At 36.3% G+C, this 23,992-nt stretch overlaps 1 protein-coding gene across 1 annotated transcript in view; it reads left to right on the top strand.

The window, feature by feature from the left end:
* Positions 1–2,499: 2,499 nt before the first annotated feature.
* Positions 2,500–23,992, top strand: part of Epac (Exchange protein directly activated by cAMP) — a 113,478-nt gene continuing 91,985 nt past the window's right edge. Inside the window, exons 1-3 of the mRNA XM_090159646.1 lie at positions 2,500–2,666; positions 9,007–9,149; positions 17,323–17,531. Coding sequence (XP_090015772.1) covers positions 2,623–2,666; positions 9,007–9,149; positions 17,323–17,531 — 396 coding nt within the window. The 5' untranslated portion in view covers positions 2,500–2,622. The remainder of the gene's footprint in view (positions 2,667–9,006; positions 9,150–17,322; positions 17,532–23,992) is intronic.

Genomic DNA, 23,992 nt, shown 5'->3' with positions numbered 1-23,992 from the left:
TTCGTAAACCTATTTTTTTTAATTATTTTGTACACCTTAATTTCAAAATGATTTCGTATACCCAAAAATAGTAAAAATGAGTAACGATTGGCGATATAGTAGAAAAACTAGGTTATCGGACTTAAGCTGTTTTGGCTTTCAGCCAGCGTTGATACGTAGCAAATTATATTACGGCATCGACTCGGTGCTTAATGTACAAGCCCGCTTTAGGGACGCCAGTATTCCAAGTGTACAATAAGTCATTTTCTCGCGCCGAGCCGACCCCTTTGAGGCGACGGAATTGGCTCTGGCCCAAGTGAGAGCGCCTCTATCGACAGTTTCAGTAACCCAGCTCGCCATCACCGAAAGCGACCTGTCATTTCTGTCATTCTTTGCGAAACGCGTTGGATGGCAACAGACGACTTCTGTGTTCTGTTATAAAAAACTTTTCGGTCATTTGCATATTAAAATCAGAACTGCGCACCAGAGTTGTCTGATTTGAATCAATTTCAATCAAGTAAACTTTTTAATAAAATCATTAATTTAAATCACATGTTATACTTCAATGCATTTATGAAATTGTACAAAATTAGGTTCTGTAGCAATGTCATTTCAGACCAAACGAAATTGATTTTTTTCTAAATAGTAATTAAATTTAATTAGGATTAATTGGAAATTTAGTGTATATTACCGCTTCACTTAAATCATTAATCAAAAAAATAAGAAAAGGAAATTAATATAGAAAAGACAATTATAATCATTAAAAAGCAATTAAAATAAAGAAGGCAATTAAAATCAATAAAAATCCAATTTAAATCAAATAAATCGATATTTTTTTAGTTTAAAAAAATCAACCGTAAATTTTAAGAAAAAGTTAGGGAAAAACCGGGAATTTAAATTAATTTTGAACATTTTATGAAGGTAAGATTACTATAGTGATAGATTTTGTGATCGTTATTTAGTTCCTTAAACTTTAGGCTTATTTTTAAAGTTGTAACCTCAGCATCGCAATAAAAAGTGTTTCAGTTAAAACATAACCGGAGAGTCGACTTTATACAAATATATAAGTAGTAGTTAATTCATTAACTTCTAATAAATGTAAAATATTAGGTAAAAAATGTCTAATTCTGACCTTAAAAATATCAGTTAAAACAGGGAATTTGAATATGAAAATAATGTGGCAACCCTGAATTATTGGATTATCACGGATTGCGATTAAAATCGTCTGCTAGCGTTTTTAATTTCAGTGAATTTTACATATATGAAAGTTGAAAACTTGAGTTTGCAAATATCGATAAAAGTCGTCTGCTAGCGCGTATACTATCGTACCGGCTTTCTGGCTTTTAACCGTGTCTCGTTTCCGCTAGGGGCGTTCGAAACAAACTTGTTTTCGTCGTTAGGTTGTTTGATCCATGATGTATAGCGTCTGTAGCCTTTACGTCGTTCGAAAAGTGTTTAATGGAAGCTGTACAAACAGCGGGGTGGTCTGGGTTAAAAACGGGTATTTTCCCGACTTATCAAGCTATTATTTGTCATCGGAGGGGCATTCGAACGCTCTTCGATACACTGTCTCATCTTCGCGTAGAAGAGAGCGTAATGGTCTCCCAGGGCGCGCTGACGTCGTTGTCATGGTAACGACGCTCTCCGTAGATTAGAGATGGCGGGGAAGCGGAAAAGCCAGGCGCCCCCCTTTACCCGTACTGCAGAGCGACCTTTAACATTACGGAAGACTACACCCTGCCAGCCTCGTCCGCAGGGAATGGTCTCGTCGTCAGCCCTCGTTATCAGCCCGTGAGACGATGAAAGGAGGCGCTGGACACGATCCCTTTTACGGACAGCTCTTTTCGGCAGCACCCTTCCGGGAAACGAACCCCTCGAAATAAAAGGAAAAACATTTAGAAACTGACGAACAATTTACTTTTAGCGTAAAAATGGGTTTTCCTCGAACGCTTTTTTATGTTTCTTTAGTTCTCTGACTTTTATTATCCTTTTAAGGAGAAATCGAGCTACCCCCCCCCCACCAGATTTATTGTACCCTCACGTTTTGAAAAGCGAACCACCACCTTATAGTTTTAAAGTAACGAATAAATATTATGAAACACAATATCTCTGGCGAATAGGTCACGTTACCTTTCTACCAATCGTAAATATGAATTATTCAACGCGATTTAAGAAACCGTTTTTTCGCTTCCGTAGATGTAAGAAATGCAATTTTTAAAGTTTTTTTTATTCCGACTAGCGGAAGTTAATAAATAAAAGTAGCTAGAAGTAACTGAAGACTATATAACCATTTCATCCTTACTTATCCAAACAGCTAGAAAACTTGTTTTAGAAACAAGAGTTTATTTACAAATACAATCCACTTTAGAATTCGTTGAATTTCATTTGGTTCTAAACGATTCCTATTTACGTTTCATTTCAGTAAACAGAACGGGCATTTTTGAGGATCAGTTTGCTTCGAATGTAAAACTGTGATACACTTGGAGAGTGACGCATGACGGGCGGCCAGCGTGACTTGCAGCAACGGTGGTCTTCGGAGAGTTCCAATCGGGAGTTGTTCCGCAGGAGACAGCGGCGTCGCAAAGCGCAGAGGAGAAGAAAGAGTCGCAAGTGGAAACCATTCTTATCGACACAGCAGTTCAGATGATCATCATGGTGTCAGAGTGGGTCAGCTGCATGGATAAGAGGTCAGATATTGACGTTTGACTATGATTATAATTAGCGTCGCTAGGACCTTCGTAGAGAAGCTATAGCCACCCAAACTCAAAATTAGCTATCCCCAAACTTGGCGTCGCTAGTACCTTTTGGAGGAAGCTATAGCCACCCAAATTCAAAATTAGCTCCACCAAAATTGGCGTCGCTAGTATCTTTTGGAGGAAGCTTTAGCGACCCAAATTCAATAATAGCTCACCCCAAAATTGAGGTTGCTAGGACCTTAAAATTGGGGAAGGGTATAGAAACCCAATTTCAAAATTAGCTCCCCCAAAATTGCCGTCGCTAGGACCTTTCGGAGGAGGCTATAGCAACCCAATTTCATAATTAGCTTCCCCAAAATTGGACGTCGCTGGGACCGTTTGGGGCAGGCTTTAGCAACCCAATATTAAAACTAGCTCCCCTTTAAATTCACGTCGCTAAGCACTTCTGTAGGAGGCTATAGCAATCAAATTTCAAAGTTAGCACCCCCAAAAATGAGCGTTGCATGGACCGTTTGGAGGAGGCTATAGCAACCCAATTTCAAAATTAGCTCCCCCAAAAATTGGCGTCGCTAGGCCCTTTTGGGGGAGGCTATAGCAACCCAATTTCAAAATTAGCTCCCCCAAAAATTGGCGTCGCTAGGCCCTTTGGGGGAGGCTATAGCAACCCAATTTAAAAATTTTGCGTCGCTAGGCCCTTTTGGAGGAAGCTAAAGCAACCCAATTTCAAAATTAGCTCCCAAAAAATTGGTGACACTAGGACTTTCTGGAGGAGGCTATAGCAACTAAATTTCAAAATTAGCTCCCCCAAAAATTGGCGTCGCTAGGCACTTTTCGAGGAGGCTATTGCAACTCAATTTCAAAATTTGCTCCCCCCAAAATTGGCGTCGCTAGCCGTTGGGGCCGTTGAAAGGGGGCATCAAACGATAGCTTACGTTCTGCTGAATCGGAAGATACCGAAGCGTTTCGAGCTGGAATAATCTAAGTAAAGAGACCTATTTTCTGTTGTTACCAAATTGCGTGTTCTCAGCCTATCAGAAATATGAAAAGCTACGACAGACAACATCATACTCTCTACTGGTGTTTTACCCGATAGCAATCTTATTCGTGCACAGTTCAGTTTTTAAATTCCTTGTGGAGATGGGCGCTTGAGGAGAATGCAAATGAAATCCTCCTAAAAATTTTAGATTATCTATTAGGCCATGAGGAATTTTGAATCTTTTATGACGTCATTACATGAGCTGAAAATCAGCCAGACGCTGTTAATTTTTTAACGGTTTTGTACTTAATTAAACCAAATATATTATTTATTTATTTTTGATTTAACTAATTATATTCTATAAAAACCTTTAAATTAAGTATGTTAATATGATCATAAATTTATATAGCTTCGCTTATTATAAACTTATGGTAAAAGAATATATTTTGGAAATATTCGACTCAACATGGATAGTCTCTCTTAATATACATTTTTGTTACTAACGTGAAATGATACTTGGTTCAGGGTTAACTAGAGTTGTAAGTCGGACAATTACCGAGGGCTTTTTCCCGTAAAGGTTTCCGTAAAAAAGGTTTTCCTTCTATGATTAGCCTAATATTGTTCGCAATTTTAAATTTCGCGAAATTTTCGCCTCATTTTTTCGAATCAAAAAGTAAGGCTAAACCTCTAGACTAGTCAAGTATAAAAACCCTTAAAAAGTAATTATTGTTTGCATTTTTTATTTTTCCGATGTGCAGAAAATTTTCCGAATTTAATTTTTCCACAAAATGAACAACTATATGCTTAACTATTTAATACGGATCTGTCCCTTTAAAGGGAGTATTGAACACAAACGCGACGTATTGTTTTGACGTAATTAGCGCCAGTCATCCCTATCTTCTCTTAAACTTCGTGGCAGAAATGTTACACTCACTTGCAAGTTAAGAAAATCAAAATATCTAGTACATTTGGCGGAAAGATACTTGGACGATTTTCCGGTAAATCGGTGGCGGAAATTTTGTATTTCGCCTATTTTCTGTTGAATAGACGTTTAAATAAAATCTGTTCAGCGATTTGCCAAGAAGTAGTAATATGGTTGTTTAATGTTTTAATATAGTAGGGCTCGTTCAATTTCGTACGCGCCTCCTCAAAGAATAAAAAAGCACGCGCGCTATAAACTTTAGCCTTACAAATAAAACTAACAAACATGTGACTATTTTATTCAGTGTCTCGCGCGCATGAGCGTGGGGAGGGGGGTTACAAAGAGAGCGGCATTATTGAAGCATCTATTCCCAAATGTTCCTGTGCGTGGTATATTAATCCATTTTAGAAATGTCTATTGCGTAAATACAAAAGTAATCAATAAATATTTATTGTAAATTATTATTTTTAAGCTTCATTATAGCGTATTTTTAGTATTATGCTCCTAAACAATTATCAAATGTTTATGTACGTCAACGTGGTAATCTCGCCATTACCTGTTTCATAGTTACTCTTAACCAGTGTGGCCAAGTAAGGTGGTTTCCTCCTATTTCTAGGAGAAAGTTAGGAACGTTGGAGAAAAAACAGGAGGTAGACTCTAATAGGAGGTTTCGATAGTTTGAAGCAAAAATTCAATAAGAGGTCGGTAAATTTTTACGTCGGAGACAGTCACACTCTTTGACCACCGTACAAAACCTGTTTTATAATGCGAAAAAGTTGTTCTTGTGTAATTCTGTCATTGGTTAATATATGGTCAACAACCCCAAGAGAGAAGAGGCTCTTTCTCTCCTCGAATTAGGCAAAACGTGGTCTCTGCGCCATAGCTGCACGGGCTCGTCTCAATTTTGAGCCAATTTGTGAGTTTGAGACCGAGTCCTTAAATTTTCGAGTTAATTTTTGAGCCCGAGACGAGTCCCTTTTAAAATTCATTAAATCACAAGCCTCGGCTGAGACCATTCGAAAAAAAACGTAGACCATTTTGAGCACGAGCCGAGACCAAGAAATATATTGTCTAATAGACATGATGAAAGTTGGGGGGGCCGAAAATTAACATTTTTACCTGGCAACTCAGCATTTGGACGTAACATCCGTTTCCTTACTTCCGCCTGTATATTTCAATGGCGGTCACGTGGTTCAAAACGTCACAAACAGGATGTTCCGTGCAGAGGTCTCACTTAATCCTCGTCTGCGGCCCCTCTTTTGTTATGGGTCTATTTATGAGCTGAGACGAGACCCTTAATGGTTTTGAGGCGAGACTGAGTCCGAATCCGAAAAATACCGTTAGAGTTCTTATTGATACGATCCCTAGACGAGCCCAAGTGAATAAGTATGAGCTTGAGACCCGAGGAGCTAACCACTTCTTTAAATTGTGTGCACCGATTACGCCGGATTACGCTGCCAAAGGCAGGGACTTCAAAGATTACGCGTAATCCCATTAGTACAGTCAAAGGTACGGCTCTGTACACCGATTACGCGGAGTGATCAGCCCCTCGTTGAGACCGGTCTTGGGTTATTTCACTTCTCGAAATTCTATTTGTTCAGAGGACGAAATCATCAATAATCGTCCACCCCTAAAAATAATTGACTGAACCAAATTCTACTGGCTGTTAAATTGAATGACGCGAGTCATGCGACCTTTGAACCCCCGTAACCCACGTTTATTTTTGGAAAGGTCGTTTTTAACCGCAAATTTAGCGATTTTTCGAAGTTCAAAACGCTGCTGCCGTTTTTATCATTTAAGCGGCAGCTTAGTCCTGTATTTGGTAAGTTCAATTATTTTTCTAAACTACAGCAGTAGTTACAAAAATTTAACCGTATAATGTTAGCGGCAGATGTAATTTTACGTTATAAAGCATAAAGTTAATTTAGTTAGTTTCTTAATTTGGAGGAAGAGGGTTATGTATTTATGAGATAACCCAGGGTACACGAAGGAAAACAAAAGGCGAATGGACGAAACTACAGCAATGGTTAAAATGCCGTAAGACACAAGTTAATGGCTTAAAGCTTGCAATTTCATTTAACTGATTTAAATAAAGCAGCATTCATACCGTTTTCAATTGGTAATTTTGAATGAGGTATTCGGGGTTAAGAAATAATTGTTTAAACCACAAATTGGAAAATAATTATGGTAAGCTGTCCATTTTATTGGAGGATGCGTGTTAAAAAGCATGAACAGGTACATAAAATCCCCTTTACTCATAAAATCACTACAAAAACATGCAGCTATTTATTTTGTACCGAGTCATTATATTTTTTGTTCTGTGCCATAATATTTGTGTTGAGTCGAGGACTCACAACGAGTGAGCCCCCAAATATTTATTCCGAGCCCTAGTCTGAGACGAGTCCTAAATGAATTGTATAGGTAAGAAGAGCCCGAGACGAGCCTAAATTTGTTAACTTAAAAAAATTGAGCTCGAGACGAGACGAAGAAAAAAATGAAAAACAAATGAGACCGAGGTGAATCCACATGAAAAATAAAGCTTAACACGAGTCCGAGACGAGCCGTTTCAAACCGTGTCGTTTTACCTGAGTCTGAGCTGAGCCTGTACAATACGAGCACTTAAATGTTTGGGTAAAAATTTTGAGATGAGCCAGAGTCCAACTCGGGCCATGCATCTATGCTCTGCGCATGCTCAAATACCAACCAATCAGGTATTCCCTCCCTAGCTAGCGTCCAGTTTGAAAGTAGTAGTGACGGTTAAAAATTCCACTATAAGTATTAGCCTAGGAGGAAATAGGAATTTTTTTTTATACATGGCCACACTGCTCTGGACTCGCCAAACGATTTTTTTTAGGTATGCATCAATTGTAGTACTAAAAATAAATTATTACAACTGTTATTAATTCTTATATATGTTAATTAATTATCACTTTGAAATATAACGCGATAGTGGGTATTTGCTGAAATTATGTAACGGGCGCCGGTATACTTAGAAATTCGATCCCAGCTTGTGGCACTGGGTGAAAACTCGGAACAACTCCTTCTGCGTCGAGTTTGCAAGTTCTCTCCCCACTGGTTTAAGGGGTTTTCCACCAAGCTCTTCGGTTTCCTACTAAGCTCTTCGGTTTCCCCTTCCATAAAAACTTGTTGAGGTTAACGGTAATAGTTTGTGTAGGGAGCTGTGGCCACAGCTCGCGTGGCATGAAGGGCTGGCCACCACCCTCCTACACATTGTAACCCGGCCACCTGAATTAATGGCTTCAAAAGTCGCTTGGTGACTTAGGCCTAAGGTGGTGCTTTGGGTATTAGGTATTAGCCTACAGCTGATTAAAAAATTCAACCGTAAACAGGCCAAATTCGAAATTCCCACCGCCGATTTACCGGAAATACGTGCTGGGATCTTTCCGCAAAATGTACTAGATATTTTGCTTTTCTTAACTTACAACTGACAATTGTGGGTATAGGATGATAAAATTGGCGAACAAGTAGATTAAGTCCATTATGAAAAGGGATAATAAAGCTAAACCCTAAACGAATTTGAAGAAATTTAAAAGCTTACTAGTAGCTCGTACAGATAAGTCTTCGAGCGAACAAAAAGACGCGAAACTCGGACCAAATAGATCTTCGAGTAAAAAATTAAATTAAATAAAATAGGTAGAAATTCCAACGGTAGACCGGTTTCGTCCTATTTGGGACTCGTCAGTACCGTGCGGGAAATCTAGCTGGCGACTATAACACCGAATAGAGAAACTAAGCCTAAATATTAAAAATTTCAAAACGAGTTGCATAGCAACGGAAAGCCGAATAGGGTGAGAGTGGTAGAGATTAGTATATACGCAATGTTAAGTTAAAATTAAGGAACCACCAATTGTGGGTATAGCCATAAGTAACATAATAACAATAAGTATGACAATTAACGAGATTTACAACCAAACTGATTTTCATAGTTATTGCGTAATCAAGATGTTTTCTCAGCACAGAGCCCTCTAGTGTCTAAAATATGCCAGACTTCCGCTAAGCCGAAATATGTGGTTTCCGATAGATAGGATTAGGCTAAAATAATAAAAATTAAAAAATATTTTCTCGGCGCCACGAGCTCTGTTTTTTTTTATCACGCATGATTCGTACGCGGGCTTCAAAACAAAGCCAAAGCCCCTCGCGACTCCAGAACGTGCTCTCCGATATTAGGCTTAAATTTTTATCAAAAAGTAGTCATCCAAAACGGTAAGTCGCGAGTCCAAGTCACAGCTTGAAGAAAGTATCAGTTCCGAAAAAATGTTCGGTTAGAAAATTAGCATTAAAGCAATAGGAAGTGTCATATTTATGGTTATTATGTTGCTTATGGTATAGCTGATCTAGCGTAACAATGGAACTTCTCGATAAATGTCGTATTTGATTTGTAGCTAACGCGATTGGTGTTTGTGTCGTTGCAGGCCTTCGGAACGGTCGGAGACAGACTTGGAGATAATCCAGGACCGTCTTCGGCACATCAAAGCGTTCGAGCGCCTCCACCCGTCGCTCTTGCAGCAGATCTGCTACTACGGATACTACGAAGACCTGGAAAGAGGCGTCACGTGTAAGTAACTAGGTGTGCATCTATTTTCACGCACCTTTTCTCCGTAAAACCATTATCTTTCACTACACTTTAGGTTTATACATTTAATTGGTTGTTTTCCTACTTTTTCCTATTTTTGGGGAATGTTTTTTGTTTTCCAAGTTGCGACAAACAAGGAGACATCTCGGGGGTTAAGTAGACCTTCATGCACCTTGAAAGCTACTAAAGGGAAAAGTTTCAATGGCCATTCGTTTTGCCTTGACAACCAAAAATGTTGTCCTATAAAATACTTTATTTTCAAAAATGTCCTATAACATCCTATATTTTTATTAAAATTCCCAAAAAGTCCTATAAAATCCTATAATTTTGATATTTTGCCCATTTCAAATCCCGCCACTAAGTTAAATTGCTAGATTAAAGGCCCAAACACACATACGATTTCGCCTGCGAATTTTCGCGCCATGACTTCCATTCTATTTAAGTCACGCGACGCGACGCGATTTGCCAGCGAAATTTCGCGCGCGAAGGCTATGTGTGCATCCGCCTTTAGAAGTGAAGAGAAGCTAGATTTAGCTATAGGATAAATTCCTATACAAAGTCATTCTAGTCTGTATTTTTTGCTTTTGTTAATATGGTTAGCGACTAGTATATTTTTATAATAAAATGGTTAAATAGTTTATATTTTTTAAGTGAAAATCAAATATTTATTTCACTAAATATAGATTTTGTTTTTAAATGTACAAAGTTAGTAAATGAAATGGCGTATATAGTCCTGAGTCATTCCAGGTCAAATCAACCAGGTCCATACCCCTCAAGTAACCGATTTTGATGAAATTTGGTGAACAGGTGTAGTTATGCATAAAACCAACACCTGTAAAGCAGAAATGCCGAAAAGGTTTTTTGAGGGGAGTTACAGGACGAAATGTATTTTGGCGGTTTTCCAAATGCCAGTTGCGCTTTAGCTATAAAATCACTATAACTTCAAATTGAAAAGTGATATAAATATGCCTAATGGCTTATTTTCAAGGTAATTAATCAATTAATGCCCCAGATTATTATTTTCAACAAATTTGAAAATTTGAAAACAAATTGAAATTTGAAATTTGGAAGTCACCTATTCGTGGATACCCAAAATAGCTATATTTAGAAAAATTATTTTTTGGCTTTTATTGCCTTATTTGATCACATTACGTAATCTGTAAAAATATTTTCTTGTGTTTTCCAGTTTTAACGAAGTTACAATCAATTTACCTTACCCCCGCGCCTCAACCAATTTTATTTTTTTTTGGCGGGGATTTTAAAATTTTATTTTTTTTCCTTGTGAACAACCAAATTTCCTCGTATTTTTTAAAACTTATTATCAGTTCCCGCAAGGTGTACTCCTGCTATATAAACACTTAAATATAATTGTTTCATTATTTGTGAAATTAAGGGCAAAGTTTACTCCACCGCACCATATTTTGTTTGTTGGTTTCTAATAGCTTATCAACAACAGACTTGTATAGTACTGAGAAATCAATTTTATGATTAAATAATTTACAAAGTCTTAGCACTTATAGTTAGTGCTTTTTCAGCTTTTTTAGTTTCCGCAGCTGTTAGCTTCCATAATCTACCCGTTTTTGTAGTAGGGTTTGCAATAACCAGGACATCTCTACGGAGAAGCCGTCCTCGGTCTTCTTCATTAGAGTAACGATATGAAGCAGCTGGTCCATGAGGGTGAAGAAAGCATAATTCTAGCTCTTGATGGACATCGATTTTCTCTGAAATTAATGCCAGCCACCATTTGCCGTCTCGTTTCGCAACAATGAACCCACGAATATCTGACCAAGGTAAAATGTGACTTTCAGATTCTATTTGGACTATAACTGTCGTAGATTTAGTTGAGGATGACATTATTTTGGTTTGTACTTCACTTTTTTTTATCGGTACAACTGAATGAATAGATCTAATTCCTTTAATCCGATGAGCATTTTCGAAACGAACTTTTAAAGTGCTTTCCATTTCGTCTATTTCATTTTGTCTCACAAATTCAAAAGATATTTTGTCAAGTCCTTCTTCATTTGAATGCCACTTTGCTTTGGCCCATGTGAAAAGTTGCTCTGGATTTAGAATAATGGTGTTGTTTAGACTAGCCATGGCTGCGAGTCTTTTCACACACCCTCCAAGGCCATCACAAGGGCCTTTGCCGTGGGAAGTTGCAAAAAAAATGCCATTCAGCGGTTATTCCATTTGTGTCCTCTTCATGGTAGCTTAAGTTTGTTACATTCTTGAAATTTTTATATTGGGAAGGAGCACCATCTGAGAAGTAAACAACTCCCCGCAAACCAGTTAAAGCTTTTTTTCAAAAACTCAAATAGTTTCATTAAAAACACGTGAACAGTTGTAGCATCATGCTTTACGCTATCAGATATTACAACATAGTTAACATGGTTTAATGGTCCTCCGATGTGTTCTCTGTAATAGCAAACAAATGGATGGAGAGTGGCTTGATCCGATGCCCAGTGAAAAGACTGAATTGCGTCTTGCGCTATAAACGTATAATTTTCAGAAAAGTCGCCGATGATGAGGGCATAGCCTGGAACTAGGGACGCTTTTCTCTGTTGTAAATACAGCGATTGCTCTGTTGTAATATGATCATGCGTTAAAAGCTCTTCTAAATTTCAAGAAGTTCATCCACAAATTCTAAATAATTTTTTTATAACTTCAAGAGTGCTTCTATCCACGTTGATCCATTGTCTCAAGGTGACAGTGTCGATACTTTCCTCATCAATTATATTTTCGATGTAGTTTCTGAGTTCGTAAAAATCCTGGGCATTCCTCACATTCTTTCAGAAAACAGTCTTCTGTCGGATTGACACAGACAACGCTCTTCAGACAATCTTTATAACTTTTCAAATGCCAGCTACGGTCTTTCGTCAGTTCCCCTAACCTAACACCTTTACTTCACATTTTGATGATACTTGCATACGCAAGTAGAATGAGTACCAGAGGATCCAGCGAGTAAGCAGTTTTTTGGTCTTAATTCGGCAAACTTAGAACAGGATATTGGTATTTCACTGTGCATTGACTTAAACATTTGATGTAGTTCCTTTAAATTGCACAAAATGAGTCTTTTCTGTTTGTGTACTCTTTGGTCAAATTCACGGATGCTTTTAAAATCCTTCTTGCCTGGAAGAGTTCGGCCACTGCATTCCTCATTTTCAAGGAAATTTCTCACACTATCCACCGTATTCTGATCCAGATTTTTCCCAGGTTTGGGGTTGGGTGTACTCAAGATTCCTTTTTCTTCCACAAGCAGGAGTACACCTTGGGGGAACTGATAATAAGTTTTAAAAAATACGAGGAAATTTGGTTGTTCACAAGGAAAAAAATAAAATTTGAAAAATCACCGCAAAAAAAAAAAAATTGGTTGAGGTGCGGGGGTAAGGTAAATTGATTGTAACTTCGTTAAAACTGGAAAACACAAGAAAATATTTTTATAGATTACGTAATGTGATCAAATAAGGCAATACAAGTCAAAAAATATTTTTTCTAAATATAGCTATTTTGGGTATCCACGAATAGGTGACTTCCAAATTTCAAATTTCAATTTGTTTTCAAATTTTCAAATTTTTTGAAAATAATAATCTGGGGCATTAATTGATTAATTATCTTGAAAATAAGCCATTAGGCATATTTATATCACGTTTCAAACTGAAGTTATAGTGATTTTATAGCTAAAGCGCAACTGGCATTTGGAAAACCGCCAAAATACATTTCGTCCTGTAACTCCCCTCAAAAAACCTTTTCGGCATTTCTGCTTTACAGGGGTTGGTTTTATGCATAACTACACCTGTTCACCAAATTTCATCAAAATCGGTTACTTGAGGGGTATGGACCTGGTCGATTTGACCTGGAATGACTCTCCTATAAAACCCATTAATTTTGAAAAATAAAAACTATAAAGTCCTATATTTTTAGAAATATAATCTTTTTTCCCCATAAAATAATTTAAGAATTGAGTGGGGACCCTGCTATCATAATTCTGAGGAAGTATGAAATCTCCTATACTCCTATTGTTTTGCTTTCGATGCAGTGGCGACATCTACCGTTGTGTATTGTAGTCGTAGCGTAAGCTTTTTCCTGCCTGAACATTTTTTTAGAAAAAATATCTAGTGAATTCTCAAAATTAAATCTTAAAAATAATGTTATCACAAAAAGAATGCTTTAAAGAACTTTAAAAAAAATTTAACCGATAGATTGCACCACTATAATAGTATTTTCGTTGGACGTCATCTTCCGTGTCATAAATGAAATCATTTATTGGCCCATGATGAATGTATTGGATAATGACTATTAGGACGATTTGTAGCGTTTCTGCCAATCGTAGATCCCCCTCAGACCAGTGATGGGCATTTATAAAAATTTTGTGATAACTCTCACTAGCTCCACCTCATTCCCATTTCTAAAATTTTAAACTCACACTCATCTCCTCTAACCACCATAAACTAACTTTTTATCTTATCTCCTCTCATCGAATTTCGTTAATTAATCTCACCTCGCTCACACTCCCGCTAGTTTTGTTGAAAAATCTGATCTCATCTCACGCTCTTTTCTGTTTATGGAAGTCATAAAATATCTCCTTTCAATCTCCTCTCTCTGAAATGCATACTTTGTGAAACTCCTCTCACGATCCTCTCCTTTTGAAGTTTTGCGCATCTCACCTCCTCTCAGATTCTCAGACTGTTCTCACAGGGGTAGAACAACGACCATCACTGGCCGGTGGCCACGTTAGATTTACTGTCTTTAACTTCAATATAGCCTTCAAACGTCAGAATATTATGTTATTGTACGTTTGGGCTTTTTTATTGGCCAAAGTTACATCATTATTTCCAAGAAGGTCATGTTTTTATATTTCCTTTGTTTTGGTTTTCTTACATCTAAACTCAAACTCACCTCCTCTCACCACCGCAAACTAACTTTTTATCTGATCTCCTCTCATCGCATTTCTCTAATTTAACAAACCTCACTCACACTCCAAATACATTCTTTGAAAAATCTTATTTCCACTCACTCAAATTCATGGCTTGGAAACTCATCAAACTCCTCTCAATTGGAAGGTTAGAGCATCTCACCTCCTCTCAAATGTTCTCACTGATCTCACGGTGAGAGGAGAGTGCCCATCACCACCTCAGACTCTAAGTATGTTCCTTTCATTAAACATCAAACACATCGACACGGATTCTCATCGGTTCCCGAAAAGTGACGTCTTCCGATGCGTTTGAAATACACGAGGGTTAAGTTTAGAGTTGTAAGTCGAAAAATTTCCCTCTCGGAAAAGTTTTCGGAAAATGTTCCATAGTTTTCCGAAAAAGAGAAAAAACAAAAGGTTAGTCTAATTTTGTTCGCAAATTTAAATTTCGCGGCATTTTCGGCTCATTTTTTCAAACCGAAAAGTAAAACTAAACCTCTAGACTAGTCTAGAATAAAAACCGTTTAATTTTATCGGAAAATTAACAACTCTAGTTCATTATTCATTAACCTACCTTCGCGAAGAGGGGGTCACTGGTCCATGATGCCCGCGGATTGCCAAAAAAATGGCATTCTTCCAAAGAATAAATACATACATTCTTCGCTGTACTTAAAATAAGAAGTATTAAGTGTCAGAAACGTATTTAAGATAGCAGTGACATCATTAATGTAAAATGTGTTTTATGGGGTATCTATTTTGTACAAGTGTCGTGCTTACACTTTATTAGGAAGAATGACTATGTTCAGAGTCCCTTGAGATGAATTTTGAGCGTTGCTACCCATCACCCTCACGCTCATTGGTTCTCCAAAACTGACGTCATTCTCTCTGAGTTGAAATAAATACGTTCATAGAAAAAATATGGCTGATAAAAAGTGAACTCCCTAGGTAGTGTAGTATTCCCTTTTTATTTCGTGACCCCCTATATGGGGGGGGGGGCAAGAAATTTTGATTTAACCTATAAAAAAGTTCTGCGGAGAAAACGGAGAAAGATAAAATGCTAATAATCAGGTTAGCTGGTAGTGCTCGTAAAGGCTCGAGGAAGGTGAATTTTCTGCTTGAAATTGTAGCGAGTTCGACAAAGTAACCTCTCTAAATGAAAAGGTGCGGATAAAAAGAAAAAGGGAAACAGTTACCTAGTAGTAGTGACAAAGTCACACTTACAGGTTCAAATAACGCAGACCAGTATCGGTTAACTTGAATTTCCCCTTCCTGCTGCCGTCGGAAGGGGAAAATTCGTAAATTGTCTTCCCCCTTTTCGTAAAATGTTCAGCGTTAAGGCTCGTCCAAGGAAATGTGTACGCAACACTGCGATAGCGTGTTTAAAGGCCTGGTGTGGCACTTTCTTATCGAAGCCGTGTATGTCCAGAAGTAATAAATAAGTGCGATACTTTCTTATCGAAGCCATGTTTGGCCAGAAGTAATAAATAAGTGCGGTACTTTCTTATCGAAGCCATGTTTGGCCAGAAGTAATAAGTTAGTGTGGCACTTACTTATTGAAGCCGTGTATGGCCAGAAGTAATACATAAGTGTGGCACTTACTTATCGAAGCCGTGTATGGTCAGAAGTAATACATAAGTGTGGCACTTACTTATCGAAGCCGTGTTTGGTCAGAAGTAATACATAAGTGTGGCACTTACTTATCGAAGCCTTGTATGGTCAGAAGTAATACATAAGTGTGGCACTTACTTATCGAAGCCGTGTATGGTCAGAAGTAATACATAAGTGTGGCACTTACTTATCGAAGCCGTGTATGGCCAGAAGTAATACATAAGTGTGGCACTTACTTATCGAAGCCGTGTATGGTCAGAAGTAATACATAAGTGTGGCACTTACTTATCGAAGCCGTGTATGGTCAGAAGTAATACATAAGTGTGGCACTTACTTATCGAAGCCGTGTATGGTCAGAAGTAATACATAAGTGTGGCACTTACTTATCGAAGCCGTGTATGGCCAGAAGTAATACATAAGTGTGGCACTTACTTATCGAAGCCGTGTATGGTCAGAAATAATACATAAGTGTGGCACTTACTTATCGAAGCCGTGTATGGTCAGAAGTAATACATAAGTGTGGCACTTACTTATCGAAGCCGTGTATGGTCAGAAGTAATACATAAGTGTTGAACTTTTTTTTATCGAAGTCGAGTATGGCCAGAAGTAATATATCACTCAAATTTTAGGTTTATTACCAATTCATAATTTCTGCTACCTGCTTAAATGGAATACGGGCACGAAATAATATTATCGCCTTCTTGGCGAACTTGTTACTTCTTAAGGGAGAAAACTACAGTGGCCAATGTCTACTTTCGCGCTATTTCAAGCTGAACTCTTTTAATTTTGTATTATAACTTATAAAATTAATATTTAAGTGTAGAACAGCCTCTTGTTTAGTGACTAAAATACCTTTAAAAGTAATTAAGTTATTACGTTTTAATTCGGACCCCCGAAGCTAAACAAGTTAGGTAAGTGCCCAAACTACCCTTTAGTTAGGACCTTATATCTCGTTAACTATTAATATTAGAATTATCAAAATGATTTTAAGCACTAGAGGAAGGTTCAGCCTAATAAGAAAAATATAATTCAATTATGTAATTGTTAAAACAGAAACGTTCAGCTTGAACGAAAAAGAGGCTTTTACTGTATTCTTCCCCCTTAAGGCGGAGTAATACAATGAAGTCACTTCATTGGAAACGGACTGTGTTTAAACTAAAACATCGCATGCTAACACGCGCTACGACTTGCTTTAACGTAACTAACGCCCATCACCCCCTCGCTACTGTTAAATCTGGTGGAATGAATTATAATAAGAATAATAATCACCGAAGTCATATCTAGCGACTTTTATTGCCTTTTTGTTCAGGTGACCGGGTTAAATTGCATAGGAGGGTGGTGGAAAGCCCTTCATGCCACGAGAGCCAACAGCTCCCTACACTTACTATTACCGCAAACCTCAACAAGTTCTTATGGAACGGGAAACCGAAGGGCTTCCCATCACCCCCCTACGCATTGTAACCCAGCCACCTGATTTAAAGTCATTAAAAGTCGCTAGTTGCCTTGGGCATAAAAGCTTATCTGATTATTATTGTTATTATTATTCATCCTAGATGGATGTAATTATGTGTATTTTACGCACATTTTTGGTATATTTTCGGAAGTGACTGATACGAGTTATTCGTGTATTTCAAGTATTTCGGCAAGGTGACCACGGAGCCAATTGGTACGCCGTGTTAACCGGATCCCTAGACGTGCAAGTGTTCGCTGCCCAACACCAGCAAAGACCAACCGTCATCGCCGCGGTGACCACCACCAACACTTGTGGATCAGGTCCTCCTCCAAACGCGCCCCCATCTTCCGACCAAAAGTCCAAAATCATCAAGCCCAATCAAACGCACGTTGTAAGTAGTTGACATTTTATTTTATACTTGAAATACTGACATTTGACGGATTAAACCGCTAATCGAAAACTTGTACGAGTGCAAATTGTAGACGATTATAAAGCTACGTGTACACTTACTTGTTAGCTACAAGTCTCACCTACACGTTTTCGTGAGGTGGCTTAAACCTGTCTAATATATTCAAAGGATCACGGAATTGTTTGAATTTCGGAAATATGGCTTGAAAAAAGGCGTGTGAGGTGTTCAAATGATTTTGTGCTTCTTAAACTGTGTTATTTTACGTTAGTTGCTAAGTTGCCGGGGTATAAAAATGGGCCAACCTTGAAGATGGTGATCTCAACTTTTATATTTGAATTTTAGACAACACTATTGTCTAACTCACAATTTTAGAGAGTAATCGTGAGGGCAATAACCTTATTTCAAATCCAGGGTTAGCTGATTAAAATCAGTTATTTAAATTGAGATTTAAATCAAATAAAACTAAATATCAACAATACAATGTTTGTTACAAAATGATGAATTTCTTTGATCCATCATTTGAGGGTCTACTTTTGTGCGAAGAAATTTCTACTTCAAATTGCTTTTACTTTCATATAAATGACTGACTTACTGTGTTTGAAGCATTGTTTAAAATGCTATATTTTGCTGTAAACTATGGAAAGCCTTGCAAAAATATCAAAGAAATTGAGTTTTAAACCCAGGTTTGAAGGAAACAATATGCTGTTCGCAGGAAACTTTGTTTATTATTATTTGAAATTCAAAACATTTTCAAATGCGACAAGTTTCATTGACAAAAGTGTAGAGCATACTCAAAAACGTCAAAATAAAGTTCGTAGAACAAATGTATATTTTGATACAACCTAAATTACACTTTAAAAAATAATATTTTGGTTTGAAAGTTGAGGGAGAATATATTGTGTTATCAACGCTGTCCAATATTTTCCCAACTATGTCGGCGAAATTGGAAACAAATGTTTTAATAGGTTTCTAAAATTGACGTTTTTGCCAACTAACCATAATTATCACAATTTTATGTGCCAGGCATTGGAACTTCCAAACCCATTCTCTAAAAACTACATTTTTTAAACTGTTAAAATCTCATAAACTCTTCCGAAATTTTCAATTTAAAGCATACCCTATTCACGGAATATAATCCGTAGCTTGAGTTATCTTTCGAGAGCAGTTCTCTGAGAGAATCGGGCTTGAAATTGGGAAGTTGCTCCGTGAGGGAGCGGTTTATTTCTTGGTCGCTGTTGCCCCGAGGTCAGGGACGGCGAAACTATAAAGTCGAGGGGGGCTGAAAAGATGGTAGTCACGTGATTTTGTGGAGAACCGCAACGCCATCTATTCTAAGAATTACGAACTATTATTAATTTTATTTGGCTAATGGCGGTTTAAATTTTGATCAATTCCTCAAAATTATCAAATTATTATGATTAATTAAAACATCTTGTAATAGAAAAGTGGAAGTTAATTAGCTGTCTGCAGTATCTGGAAGGAATAATTTTTTCTTTACCGTCGCACGGCCAACTATAAACACGAGTTACCGAATCGAAGTTGGCTGTGATATCGTAGTCACGTGATTTTGTTTTCCCATTTCAGCAAGTTGGTTAAGACCAAATTTACTTTATAGTTTCGCCTAAAAGCGATTTTTATGAAAATCATATTTGCGGTCGGTAAGAAGAGTTGCAAATTATTAATTATAATTATTATAATAATCATCATCATCATTACTCCGTCAGAATGCCCACTATTTGGAATTTATTAAATATTTGAATTTGAATTTCAAAATTGAAGGATTTTATAGAAAATGAATTTAATAGATTTTAGGATTAAATATTACGTATCGCATATAGTTTGTTTAATTCTTTGGGAAATATAATTAAACCTCGCTGTGCCTTTATTTGAAATGTAGAATAAATTTGCCTTCCCCAGAACTACTTCTAATCATTGAAAACAGTTTCGTAACAAGTCAAAGAAAAACATCATTAGACCAAAATTTAAAAATAAAACGTTTTTAAATTAGTGCCATCTGTTATAAATAAAAGCATGAAACTCAACCCTCTATGGCTTCGCTCTAAATGTTTGTTTCTTGACAGCACTTACCTATTGCAAATAAAGCGCGGATCGAACGCCCAACGGAGTCTTTGAGATAATGTTGGTTTGTGGCTTTGGGAAACCGACAAAACTACCAAAGCTTAAAAATTATTTAAAATTCCATTTAATTAAATGTTACGATAATTCATATTCGAAAGTGTCTCAATAGCGGAGAGTAAAAATACAGATTAGTAACACGCCCCTTGTTTCCAATTATTAACGTACTGAAGAATCGTGCTTTCTTCAGCCTTTTAACTGGAGATTTTCTTTCGGGTGAAACTATTACATTTTACGTCTTTGTAGTAGTTGGTTGTAAATCGTCTTCCAACGAACGTTAATTCGTTTTATAGGTCTTATCATCAAGCTACTTTTGAAGCCTTTAAATCAGGCGGCCGGGTTACAATGCGTAGGAGGGTGTTGGAAAACCATTCATGTCTTTTACCCATGCATGCCACTTACTATTACCGTTAACCACAACACGTTTTTATTTTATTTTTTTTAGCTAGGCTAATACCCAAGTCACCACTTTAGGCCTAAGTCATCAAGCGACTTTTAAAGCCATTAATTCAGGTGGCCGGGTTACAATGCGTAGGAATGTGGTGGCAAGTCCTTCATGCCACGCGAGCCAACAGCTCCCTACACTAACTATTACCGTTAACCTCTACAAGTTTTTATGGAAAGGGAAAACCGAAGAACGTGTGGAAAAGTCCTACTTGCAAACTCAACCCGAAATGAAATTATTGAAGTTTTCACGCAGTGCCACAAACTGGGATCAAACCCGGCTCTACGCACTGTAAAGCGAAATTGCTAATCACTTAACCATTTTAGCCTTGACAACGTTTCTCTAAGGGGATAGGGGCATTTTCCCTCTGTGAATAGCTCTCGTTAAATTATATTCTAAAGGGAAAAAATGTTATATACTTATGACTATATTTTATGGTTTAAACTTACAACGAACCAATTTAAATGGACTGTAAGAATTGTCATGCAAAGTTCGCGTTACTCTCTAATGGTACGATTGTCAAATAAAGGATAACACTTAGAAATCACTATAAGTTATGGGATATATTTAATATGAAGTTGTACTAGCCAAAAACTTACCCAAGGTTAGGATGGGTTAGGTTGTATTAACACGCGACAAGGTAGAAAAGTCCATAATGAAAAGAGGGCAAAAAAGCTATAAACCCTAAACAAATTTAAACAAATTGAGAAACATACGAGCTACTCGTACCAATAGGTTGTCGAACACAAAATAAAGACGCGAAACTCGGACCAAATAGATCTTCGAGTCAAAAACGAATTGAAAATAACATAAAATAGGCAGAATTTAAAACGGTTGACCTGTTTCGCCCTATTTGGGGCTTATCAGTATCGTGCAGGGGAGCTGGCTTGCGAATAACATACCGAAAAGAGAAACTAAGCCTAATCATTAAAAATTTCAAAACTCGTTGCGTAGCAACGGAAAGTCGAATAGGGGGATAGTGGTGGAGAATAAAATATACGAATACCTAAGTTAATAAGAACCATCTATGAACTGCAATGCAAACATGGTCAGAGTAACTCATTAGTTTTTAATTTCTTTAAATTTGCCCCTTCTTATAATCTAGGAGCAACAAACACACAAGGAGAACGCAACCCGTCATAAGTCGTGCATTTTCTTGCGTACAGTTTTCATTGGTTAGACGCTTTAGCGCCTGCTGCCGTCGGAAGGGGAAAATTGTCTCCCCCTGCCCGTAAAACGTTCAGCGTAAAGGCTCGTCCAATGAAATTTGTACACAACATTGCCTTAGTGTGTTTAAAGACTAGCTGCGTTCTCCTGGTGTTTCAATTCAATTCAATTCAATACAATTTTATTAAAATAATTTTGTTTTACATGGTTTGTTGCTCCTAGCTTATAATGGACTTTTCTACCTTTTTGCGTGTTTTTCCACTCTTTGCATTGCATTCTACAGATGGTTCTTATTAACTTTGGATGGGTTAGGTGGAATTTGGATGGGTTAGGTGGAATTTGGTTGGGTTAGGTGGAATTGGGTTGTGTTTAATTAAGTTAGGCTGATTAAGGTTGGTTAGGTTAGGTAACTATAATACTATGAAATTGCCGTCGCGTGCCCTACTATAGCAGCTGCCTAAAATATAGTTATGATAAACTATACTAAAATTTATAAATAATAATTTTAACTACCAATTTCGGTTATATTATTAATTTTCCGTAATTTGGAGTGAAGCAGGTACAGTTTATTCGATTAAAAATCTGACAACTCTTTAAATTTCAAATTTTCCATTCCATTTATATTTTTGACTTCAGTGGGGTTTACAGCGATTCGGGATGAAACCACCGAAACGTGATATATTATGGCTGGAACTTTAGTAACGTAAAGAACTATTTTATTATTTATTAAACTAGCTTTTTATAGGTGTATAGACAAAGATGACCTCTCTATAAAACTAGAACAAAACTAGGATCTAGCGTTAGCTATCGCGTCACACTGTGGTTTTTAGATTTTTCAAAAAGAGAAAAATAAAAACGAATTATTTTATTTAAATCGGATGCTTATTTTTCTTGGCAATTTCATTAATAATGTAAATTAAAATTTGACAGTATTTAACTTATTATTATAATTTACAGACTTACATAAGTTTTTACCAGAAGTTTATGAATTAAGTATCACTTATATTTTAGTATAAAGGCGACTCTCAGGTTATGTTTCAACTGAAACACTTTTTGTCTCAACGCTGAAATTACAACGTTTAAAAATAAACAAAACGTTTAAGGAACGTAAAATGTTAAAAGATAATTTTCAAGTCCCTGATTTTTCCCCGATTATTTTATTTTAAGCTCATTTTAAAATTTCTTATCCAGTGGCTCGTTGATTTTCGTTTATATAAATCGGATTTTTATTGATTTTTTAACGTTTAACGCCTTTTTTCTTGATAAATTAATTTAATATGTATAATTTTACATATATTTTCAATGTGTTCCTATAACTTCTTGTAATTACACTATTTTCCTATTTTTTCCTATATTTGTGGTTTTCGGGCTTCACCTGTTGCAATTATGTCTTTTGATATCAAAATCTGAAAAAGAAATAATTTTACAAATATTATAAATCTTCGCCAGCTCAATTAATTATTAAACCAAATTCCCTTTTATACCAATATTTTCCTGTAATTTTAATGGCATTTTTTCATATATTTACTTGATATTTACCTTTATTTTGCAATTAAAAACCGATAAATCAACTACAAATTTGCTGATTTTTCGATAAGATATTTTCGAGTTTTCCGTGGTCACCTTGCAACATCTACAACTTGTTTCATTTCGTAACAAGACAGGTAATCTGCCCCTACTTTATAAAATACCTCTTGGCTAATTCTAACGCGATAGAGACTTTTCCCCCGTTTATTCGAGATTGTGAAGCCAAATTTATGCGGTCTTACACCCTTCGGCGTTTCGTTGATCCCATTTTGTGAAAAGACCCTCCTACAAATTGAATACAGATTTCTCTTTCACGTGGTGCGCCTAGTTGCAGAAAATACAAAATTGTCGGTAGGGTTACCCGCCAATTTAGCTAAAGTTACCAGATAAGCAATTTGGAACTTTTAAATAGTTATCGATTTATTCGACAGATGGGGGTATTTCGTGCAAAACGTATCCATTCATTTCTGCTTTAAAAATTAATTTATATAACACCTCAATGTAAACATTTCAAAAATGCAAAGAAACCAATAATATTCAAAATTTAGTACCTAGTAATTATTTTTTTGGTGGTATTAAATATTTATTTTGAAAACAGGTATTTTATTTTAAATGCTAAATACTTTCACCAAAAGTAATTATTTTATTTTATTTTCATTACTTTTACCAAGAGTATTTAGATTGAATTAATTTATCAAGAGTATTTAGAATTTTATTTGAAATACCTTTTCCAAGAGTATTTAAAATTTTATTTGAAATACCTTTTCCAAGAGTATTTAGAATTTTATTTGAAATATCTTTTCCAAGAGTATTTAGAATTTTATTTGAAATAATTTCTTAAAGAGTATTTAGAATTTTATTTGAAATACCTTTTCCAAGAGTATTTAGAATTTTATTTGAAATACCTTTTCCAAGAGTATTTAGAATTTTATTTGAAATACCTTTTCCAAGAGTATTTAGAATTTTATTTTAAATACCTTTTCCAAGAGTATGTTGAATTTTATTTTAAATACCTTTTCCAAGAGTATTTAGTAATTTATATCAAGAGTATTAAGTATATTATTTAAATTGCCTTTTCCAAGATAATTTAGTAATTTATTTCAAATACCTTTTTCTAGAGTATTTAGTAATTTATTTAAAATATTTTTCCAGAGTATTTAGTAATTTA

Source organism: Leiobunum rupestre, chromosome 10 (assembly GCF_980474605.1).
Source record: "Leiobunum rupestre chromosome 10, qqLeiRupe1.1.hap1, whole genome shotgun sequence".
Taxonomy (NCBI): Eukaryota; Metazoa; Arthropoda; class Arachnida; order Opiliones; family Sclerosomatidae; genus Leiobunum; species Leiobunum rupestre.
This window is presented reverse-complemented; position numbering and strand designations above follow the sequence as displayed.